Source organism: Poromitra crassiceps, assembly GCF_964638095.1.
Source record: "Poromitra crassiceps genome assembly, chromosome: 8".
In the NCBI taxonomy this organism is placed as follows: Eukaryota; Metazoa; Chordata; class Actinopteri; order Beryciformes; family Melamphaidae; genus Poromitra; species Poromitra crassiceps.
Window position 1 is genome coordinate 43,420,044 of NC_139629.1, and position 9,753 is coordinate 43,429,796.

The window sequence follows — 9,753 nt, forward strand, 5'->3', positions numbered from 1 at the left end:
TGTGTGTGTGTGTGTGTGTGTGTGTGTGTGTGTGCGTCATAGGTGTGCGTGCGTGCGTGTTGAGCGGGGGGTTATTGGGGGGGGGGGTCGAATTACCATGGCAGGGAGATTGTACCATGATTCCATAATAATAATCATCATCATAATAATGTACTTTTTAAATCTATGGTATAGCTAACTATGTATAATGTGACTTTTTGAAGTGAAATTTCTATTCAATATATATTGTATCCTTATATTACATGATTACCATAGTTTTTATTTATTTATTTAAGGTTTATTTCCAAGGGACAGATACAGAATACATGCATACATACATACACAGCTGAGCAAATGACAGCGAAGGGAAATGAACAGTTATCCGATGCTAGTAATGTAGTGCTTATAGCGGCTGCTAGTTTGCAACACCTGTCCCGGAGGTCTACTGTGAAAGTAAATGTTAAAACAGGAAGGTAGCTACAATAAGCAGTTATTTTTTGCGGTGTTTATTAACTCTAACCCTAACCATTAACTAACCCTAGCCTAGCCCTAACTATGAAACCCTAAACTATTAAATGTGAAGTGTTACTGAGAAGGCCAACAAGCCATCAGCTGAAGGGAATAAATGTAATTCTCTAACTATTTGCATGTAGGGCTACAGTTTGTGTTTGAAAATCTAACAATAAATACTGATTTTGTAGGTGCAGAAAGTGTAGGAAAAGTTGCTGGGAGGCTAAGAGAGCAGGGGTGATGCTCAGTTTCGTGTGTGTCTTGTTAATGGTTACAACTTCATAATAGTGAAGGAACCCTAATCAGCATCTTGGATACTCCCATACCCCCCCCCCCCCCCAACTCACACACACACACACACACACACACACACCACCCCCTCCACCCAACCAGGCAGGCCCCCTGTAGCAGTCTAGCCCATGACGTGGGAGTGGAGAAGATTGCATAATGCTCTTCTACATCTCTCCAATAACTTGTGACACTTGCTGAGCTTCTGTCTACTCGCTGTTTTGACGTTCGTCCTCAGTGCAGGTCAACAGGTGAGACCCCTGAATCCTCTCTTTCACGTAGGCTATTCATTTTTAGGCAGTAACCTTATCTTAGTAGTAGGCTAGTATAGTAGTTCTGGTAGAATGTAGTAGTAGTTCTTGCTATAGTACTGTTAGTAGTAGTAGTAGTATTACTAGTTATGACTATGACTACCAGTAGTAGCCTACTAGGCACAGCATAGTACGCCATGGACACAGTGTAAATTACATTATTTAAAAAATATATATTTTATTTAATTTTTTTTATAGAACAATAACACGAACAAGACAAACAGGCTCAGACACAAGAAAACAAAGAATACATCATTGACATTTGGCATTGTAACATGGTGCTACCTGCCGCAAAAGGTGCTTGTGTGCTTTTGAGAGATATTACGCATAGGATGCCACCCAAGGGGTCCACAGCAAACCAACCGGGCAAGCTGTCCATCACCCCTAACCTTAGTCACTGCTCACTAGTAATTTTTAACCTCGTCAAGGTAGTTGAGAACCTTCTAAGCGAGTTGGTTCTCAGGAACCTGAGTCTCTCCATCTGTATAACAGAAACCATGTCCATGTGTAAATTACATTATTGATGAGAGGCATAAAATGTGGCTACTTCATATTTTTTTTAGATTGTAGCCTAATTAACAAACTGGATCATGTTTATATATTTTGTGTGTCATGAACAGACAACCTACAGTTACTATACATTTATTTAACAAAGAAAATGAAAGATTCTGACCTAATTCTGGAGTTAAAAGACCCTGGCAAACACATCTTGATAGTCCAACTTCAAGATAACCTCCAACCACTGGAACAAACCACAGATCCTGAGAATTGCTTTATCTGCTGGCCGCACCACATTGTGAGAGGGACCATACAGCTGGTCTTTGTTTGTCAACTAAACTGCACATGGAGGTGCACATGGTCAACACATGCACATTTGGGTCAGTTATTGTTTTGTCTGCATTTGGTGGACTAATCCTTAATGCTTTACTGCTGGGCTATGATTACAGCCAACTTTCAATTTCAATCAAATTCAATTAAATTAAAATTCAACATTCATTTCTCTGCCTAGAATGAGAAAGATTTGTGAAACTTTTAATGGTGAAAGAAGGGGGAAATAATACTCCGTGGGTTGCGAATCAAAATAATGAAATGCACCCATCATGCTGTGTTTTATAGAGGATTATTTGATAGCCTACTGTAGTAGGCTAATCAGCCTGAGCCAATGACGTCTCTGTCAGAGTGACTGCAGAGTGAAGATAAGCAGCAGCGACCTGCCCCTCCCTGAGGAGGCACATATACTGCTCTGTAGCAGAACTCAGCTGCACCGCTCACACACTTCTGTCACCTCCAAACATTCACAACCTCCTAAGCTGTAATTGGATTTTGGTTTTATGAAATTCAATTTTAAGTGCAATCATACCCCTGTCTACTTCATTTTAAATGTTGGTAGCCTGACTGTGTGTAGGGATGGTCTATTACATTTTCAATGGAAGTTTCTGGACAAGGCAAATGTTTCTGGAGGCAAAAGTGGTGATATGATGGAACCACCAACTGTGAGTTGGCACACATTCCAAATGTGAATGAGATTACCCTGCCATTTCTTTTTGTAAAATAGCTTTTTACAAATAAATTGCACAGAGTGAGTCAGGCTTTAAAGTTTGATCAACCAAAGTGACTCTCTCATCTTTGTCAACTCAGAGCAGGAACAGCTTCACTATACCATGGCTGCCTTCCTGCACCACTGCCCCTTCCTGAAGTCGGCCCCTAAGCCCGCTTTGAGGAGAACGGGGGCCGCCTTGCTGTCGCTGGCCGACCGGTGCCCCATCATCGCTCGCCAGATCAGCGTTAGCGGCCCCCCCTCTCTGGAGACCAAGATGGACGTCTCACCCACCCAATCACTGAGCCACCGGCCTCCCACCACAATCAACCAGAGGAGGCAGTTTGCTCAATCGGCGACACAGGTGGCTGTGTCCGTGTCAAAGGCCTGTCCCTTCGTCACCTCCCAGATTGGGATGGTCCGAGCCAGTCCTGAGGTACAGGAGGACGTCCAAGCACAGCCCAACCCTGGTAGGCAGGAAACACAAAACAACATGATCTCGATATTGTGATGAATATAAACACTTTACAGATTCACACAGCTACAGTGATAGTCCAGTGTTGATACTCAACTGTATATATCAAGTGACTATAATGTGTCACTAAAATGTCTAGTTGGGTCTAAAATGGGGGCACGGTTTTGGGGGGAAGGTTTAGGCTAAAAGGTCAAGGATAGGGTGTGTGGAGATGCATCCAATAGGCAAGTGGCACTTTGCTGAACATCTACTTTTTTATCACCTGATATTGGGCCCAGCATTGAGCTATCCAAATAAAGTGTTAGCCTCCCTCGGATTCAACAGAGGCAAATGCATATGCTGTCAAAATCTGTTACTAATATCTAACTGAAAGGCAAAAAGCCAGGATAGACAAAATGAAAAGTGTGCAGTTTGCAGCAGTTTCACATCCATGAGTCTTCTCTCCTCTTTCACAGGTGTGATGACTTCTCTGTTGAAGGGTCTCAAGAGTTCCATCTTCCCAAAATCGGCTCAACCCGACACTGTCACCCACCTCCTCAGAGACAACATGGGTGAGTTTATACTATAGCACCAGCATGGCCTGCAACCCAACCAAATATTACTCATTTAGAGTGCAGTCTGGAAGGGGAGGTTTGGGTTGCCCGGCAAGTCAGAAATTATGTTCGTTCCAAGATTCATACCATTGAAGTGCTCCCAAATGAACATGCTTTTTCCAATGTTTTGTTGAGGCCTCTTCACTCCAAGCATCTTATCTCTAGATTTGTATGTCTGTTTGACAACTGCACCACGGCATCTACTGAGAGGATTAGAGAAATGTGGCAGGGGGAACTTGGTATTGATTTACCTGACATTATATGGGAAAGGAGTCTGTGGTACAACTCTGCTCAGTTAATAGCAGACACCAGCTAATCCAATTTAAAGTTGCTCACCATCTTCACTATTCCAAGCATAAGTTACACAAGTTCTTCCCTTCTGTCTCACCACTGTGTGACCGGTGTAAAGTGTCAGAGGGCACACTATCTCATGCCTTCTGGTTCTGCCCTTCACTAACGGGATTCTGGCCAAAATATTTGATAAAATAACCCTCCAGCCGGAGGCAGAACTCGCCATCTCTCTGAAGTTCCCTATGGCTGTGCAACAGTCTCTAACACAGGGGACAACTGTTGCCAAAAAATGTATTCTGAAGGAATGGAAGTCGTCCTCTTCACCTTCTTTCCAACTGTGGTTGACGGACTTAATGGACTCTGTTATACGGATGGAGAGACTTCGGTTCCTGAGGACCAATTCACTTAAAAAGTTCTCAACCGTTTGGGACCCGTTTCTGGCCTACCTTGATGGGGTTGGGGGTGGTGGGTGACTTGCCTGGCTGGTTTCTCATGGACCCCTTGTGTGGGATCCCAGGAACGATATCTCTCACAAGCACATAGGCTCCTTATACGGCTGGTAATCATGTAATGTTGAATTTCATATGTTTTTCTTGTCTTTTCCTGTATCTGTGTATTGTTCTGAAAAGTTGAAAATAAAATATTGGGGGGAAAAAAGAGTGCAGTCTGTAAGAATGCATTTACAATGTCTTCACTGATTTCAAGTCCAAACTATTTCCATCTCTGTAGTAGGCCCAAGCTTTGACTATGACACCTTCTTCAGCGTGAAGATAGCTGAGAAGAAGAAGGACCACACGTACCGCGTCTTCAAGACGGTGAACCGGAGCGCTGAGGTCTTTCCTTTCGCTGAGGATTACTCTATTTCTGGGAGAGAGGTATGCCAGGTGTCTGTCTGGTGCAGCAATGACTATCTGGGGATGAGTCGGCACCCACAGGTCCTCATGGGGATCAGGTAAAATTAGAAAAAAGAAATAACCCATGCACTTTTTGAAGAATATAACATTACAAAATAATAATTTCAGTGAAAGAGTTGCCTCCTGAGCAGATTTGTTTTAACATTTCCTTGATTTTCATGATTTATTCTTGCATTTTTCCACTATCCCCTTTCTCTCAAGTATCTCCACGTACCCCTAGGCGTACGCGTAGCCCAATTTGGGAACCGCTGTAGATGGACAATGTGGCCCTTTGGGGTCAGATATCCAGATGATATCGAGCAGATGTTTATGTTTCTATCCTGTCCACCCTCAGAGATGCCCTGGAGAGACACGGTGCAGGAGCAGGTGGAACCAGAAACATCTCAGGCACCAGCAACTTCCATGTGGTACTGGAGCAGGAACTGGCTGAGCTCCACCAGAAGGACGCAGCTCTGGTCTTCTCCTCCTGCTTTGTGGCCAATGACTCCACCCTCTTCACCCTGGCCAAGATGCTGCCAGGTAAGCAATGTCTTGTCTAAAGAAAAAAGTTTTCAAATCTTGTTGGATGTCAAGCATGCTGCTCATATCCCAGAAAAATACATTCCAGATTCCATGCCCTCTGGAAAAGGTGAAGAGCATCTGGATGTTGTGAGGGTGGGAGTCATCTCCGTTGGTTTCACGCTGTGTTCACTGTTGCATTGTAGGGTGTGAGATTTATTCTGACGCGGGGAACCATGCCTCGATGATTCAGGGCATCAGGAACAGTGGAGCCAAGCGCTTCATTTTCCGCCATAATGACAGCCAACATCTGGAGGAACTGCTGCGGCGCTCGGACCCCAAGACACCCAAGATTGTGGCATTTGAGACTGTGCACTCGATGGACGGTGAGTACTATGAGACATTGCTTTACACTAATGACAGCTCCACAGAGTAGGAATTGAAATGGATTGAATACGTGACTGGGTGCATATCTGTGAGGATTTTCTGTTGATAAGGGTACATTTTAAATGTATCATTTGAAACTGATATCAATTACTAATATACAAAGCTCATTTTGATGAAAATGTTGAGACCTCATCCCGCTTCTTAAATATTCCAAGTCATAAGAGAATAACACATGCTAACTCGTGAATTCAGGGGCTCTCTCCATGCGTGTTACAAAACAGTGCTATATTCCCGGCGCTCATTTCCTGTACTTCAGTTCACTTGCTACTGTCTGCACATATCTAATGGTAGCATGTTCTCCCCTGGTGCCTTCAGGTGGCATATGTCCTTTGGAGGAGCTGTGTGATGTAGCTCACCGCTATGGAGCGCTGACCTTCGTGGATGAAGTTCATGCTGTGGGCTTGTATGGAGCCCATGGAGCTGGAGTGGGCGAGAGGGACAATGTTATGCACAAGATTGACATTGTTTCTGGGACCTTAGGTGAGCAATTTGTGAGCAAAGACACCACACAGTAGCCCTTTCTATTTAAAATGTCTGCATAATGTTCCACCTCCATTTTGTTAGGAAAGGATCGATGAAAGAAATGAAAGTCCACTCCAACTGTGAAACGTCCTCCAACATTTCATCAGCCACACACAGACTGACATCTCTCTTTGTTGTCACAGCAGTGGGTACAGACAGGGCAAGGCAAACGACATAGATTAGGCCAAGCCAAGGGGCTCTCCTCTTGGCCAAGGCCCGTATAGTCAATTACACTAACTGCTGCCACTGTCATATTGTCAACATAGCAGCAAGAACTCTGTCCTGATGCCATGATGACGCTGTCCTGAGAGAAGGTTGATTGAGGGCACGAGAGGACCTATAGCTCTCATCAGAGGACGCAGAGGTATTATCAGCTGGGTGCCCGCAGCCCGCTCTACTCCCAGTCTGGCCCCAATGATAAAACCTTCACCAGGGAGCACTACTCAGCGGCTGTACAGTTTTAGGTCGAAGTCCCTGTCAAGTACACATCAAATAAGCTAACAACCCTTACTTTTATAATGCACAGTGTAAGTTAATTTAATTTGACAAGCTGATAAAAAAAACAAGCTGAAACTAAACTTGCAAGTTATGAAATCTCCTCCTTTTCACACTATCTTCCAGACACGCAGATGTCAGAATACGAATATTTTGGGCGTGCATTTAATTGCCCTGTTTCCTCACCTCACATACCTACATGTGAAAAATGTATTTTAGTTTCCTCAGAATTTTGGCTTGAATTCTGACCTTTTTCACAGAATATTTAATCTCCTTCTGTCATTATTGCTGCTTCAGGCAAAGCCTTTGGCTGTGTGGGAGGCTACATCGCCAGCAGCGCCGCCCTGGTGGACACGGTGCGCTCCTTTGCCGCCGGCTTCATCTTCACCACCTCGCTGCCCCCCATGGTGCTGGCCGGAGCCCTGGAGTCTGTCAGAGTGCTGAGGAGCCCTGAGGGCCAGGTGCTCCGCAGGGCCCACCAGAGGAACGTGAAACACATGAGACAGCTGCTCATGGACAAGGGCCTGCCTGTGCTCAACTGCCCCAGCCACATCATCCCTATTCAGGTAGGAAACAGTAGTGCAGCTACTGCCTCTGCCCCCACATCAACTGCTTATCTAATGCATTTTGTGGGTCAGAGCAATATCAACTACAGTGAGGCAGGCAATGATTATAAGGCTCAAGCGCCTGTTTATTAATGCCACAGAGAATTATGTCATTACTGTATTAGAATGACATCATAACATTGCCATTTTGACCTGTTAGGGCAGTGGTTCTCAAACTTTTTCACCTCAACTACCCCCTAAACTGACACAAATTAGACCACGGACCCCCATTTATAAGATTTTGTTCCAGGGTCCCCCTTTCAATAAGATTTTAGATGTTTTATTACAGAAAGTGTATGAAATGCATGGCCAAAATAGTCCTACAGTACATTCTGTCGTTGTGTTACTTATAGATGGAATTATAGTGAAAATAAATTATCCCCCTTTTTGCTGGGGACCCCCTGGAACCCCCTCAAGGACCCCTGGTGGTCCCCGGACTCCACTTTGAGAACCACTGTAGGGAATAACTCTGGCAGTTATAGTCTAATAATGCTGCATCGTATTCTAAATGTCCACACAACACTTTTACCCATAAGATTAAAGGCATGAAAAATGTAAAACATAATGTATTCTAAATCTCACCATTTTGTATCATGCCATGTAAAATGGTCCCCTATAGATCAATAGGTACAGAATGTATGGTACTGGGTTTGATTCCTACTCAGGAGGACACTCATACCAAAGACACACACACTTATAGTACTGAAAACAACCACAAAAAGGCTTACTGTATGTCATGTTACTTTCCCTGTTCATTTCTCATGCAGGTGGGAAATGCTGAGCTCAACACCAAGGTGTGTGACACCCTGCTGGAGAGGTACAACATCTACGTCCAGGCCATCAACTACCCCACGGTGCCTCGCGGTGAGGAGCTGCTGCGCCTGGCTCCCTCTCCACATCACAACCCAGCCATGATGGAGTACTTTGTGGGTGAGTGTGTGGCCAGCAAGCTCCCATCTGCGGCTTCTCCATAGAAATGAAGTCTGTGTTGTTCTGGTAGATGACCAGTCGAGTTAAGTGGGGACAATGGCGGGAGTATGGCGGCAGCATACCTCGGAGTATGCTGGCTAAAAACACAAAAGAAAGAAAGAAATCGATAAATGAATATTGGCATTCAAATTGGTCATTCTTATAAATGCCTGTGTTTCATTGACAGAGAAACTGGTGGAGGTGTGGCAGGAGGCGGGGCTTGTGCTCAGCAGCCCGGCCACGGCGTCCTGCACCTTCTGCGACCGCCCGCTGCACTTTGACCTCATGAGTGAGTGGGAGAAATCCTACTTCGGCAACATGGAGCCTCAATACATCACCGTGTCTGCATAATACCAAAGGCAAACTACACAAATATGAATATGAATATTATCAATTGGAAAATCCTGGTTCAGGTGCGTTCAGACAAGTACAAATGTATGACTTTTTGGTTTAAAATAAGATATTCCAGTATTTATTGATTGATTTTTTTCCTGTGTTTGTGCTTACTTGAAGTGACTTGTGTTGGTTGGGTGTAATGGATACGATTACAGAAAAGTGTGCCCCTCCCCTTTAATAAGGCTATAAATCCTGCACATTGGGCACTTTCTAAAAGATATAATCTAGGTGTGATGTTTGTATTCATTTTTATTTTATTTATTTGAATGTGGCATGACTTCTTTCATATCATATAACACAACCCTCATGATTTGTTTCCATTTCCAGGATAATATCATTACTGACGTTTCATTAAAACTGAAAAGACATCCACCTCCCAACTTCAATCTTTGAATGTATACAAAATCATTGCAGTCGCCATTTGAATTAGAACACGAGGAATAATAAACATTTACATTAAATCCATGATGTTGAAAATCTCTACCATTCAGAATACTCTTCTCAATATAGGCCTAACAGTATATTGATAAGTGCTGTGATTATTAAAATGCGGAACACCATACAGTAACAAACAATACTGTCAATACTACAAACCTCATTTGAACTTGGAAGACAAAATATCAACCTTGCAAGACATAATATGAACCCTGCATACCGATCATCACCTCCTATTCAAAGAATGCATACAAACGTGTCTTGTAAAATGTTAGGTGATTTCTCCACCATTTGGACAGTTCCTCTTCAACATAATCTTCAGGAATAGGCACTGATATGGCTTCATTATGCAAGCTAGGTTAGAGATGTCTTGCGATAAGCTGAATATCAACCCTAGTTGACATTGCAGGGGCTGGCTGCTTCACGTTTGACCTTTGCCCTGAGCCTGCGGAGCTCTGCGTTCTCGCTGTCCACCACCAGGCCGCACT

At 43.9% G+C, this 9,753-nt stretch overlaps 1 protein-coding gene across 1 annotated transcript; it reads left to right on the top strand.

Moving 5' to 3' along the window:
* The first annotated feature begins 966 nt into the window (after positions 1 to 966).
* Positions 967 to 9,243, top strand: LOC310781063 (5-aminolevulinate synthase, erythroid-specific, mitochondrial-like). The gene is made up of 10 exons (XM_083641599.1): positions 967 to 1,028; positions 2,727 to 3,095; positions 3,556 to 3,651; positions 4,714 to 4,936; positions 5,233 to 5,417; positions 5,603 to 5,782; positions 6,159 to 6,323; positions 7,158 to 7,426; positions 8,233 to 8,395; positions 8,622 to 9,243. Exons 2-10 carry the CDS (start codon positions 2,750 to 2,752, stop codon positions 8,783 to 8,785), a joined length of 1,791 nt encoding a protein of 596 aa, XP_083497725.1. The 5' UTR covers positions 967 to 1,028; positions 2,727 to 2,749; the 3' UTR covers positions 8,786 to 9,243.
* The last annotated feature ends 510 nt before the right edge of the window (positions 9,244 to 9,753 follow it).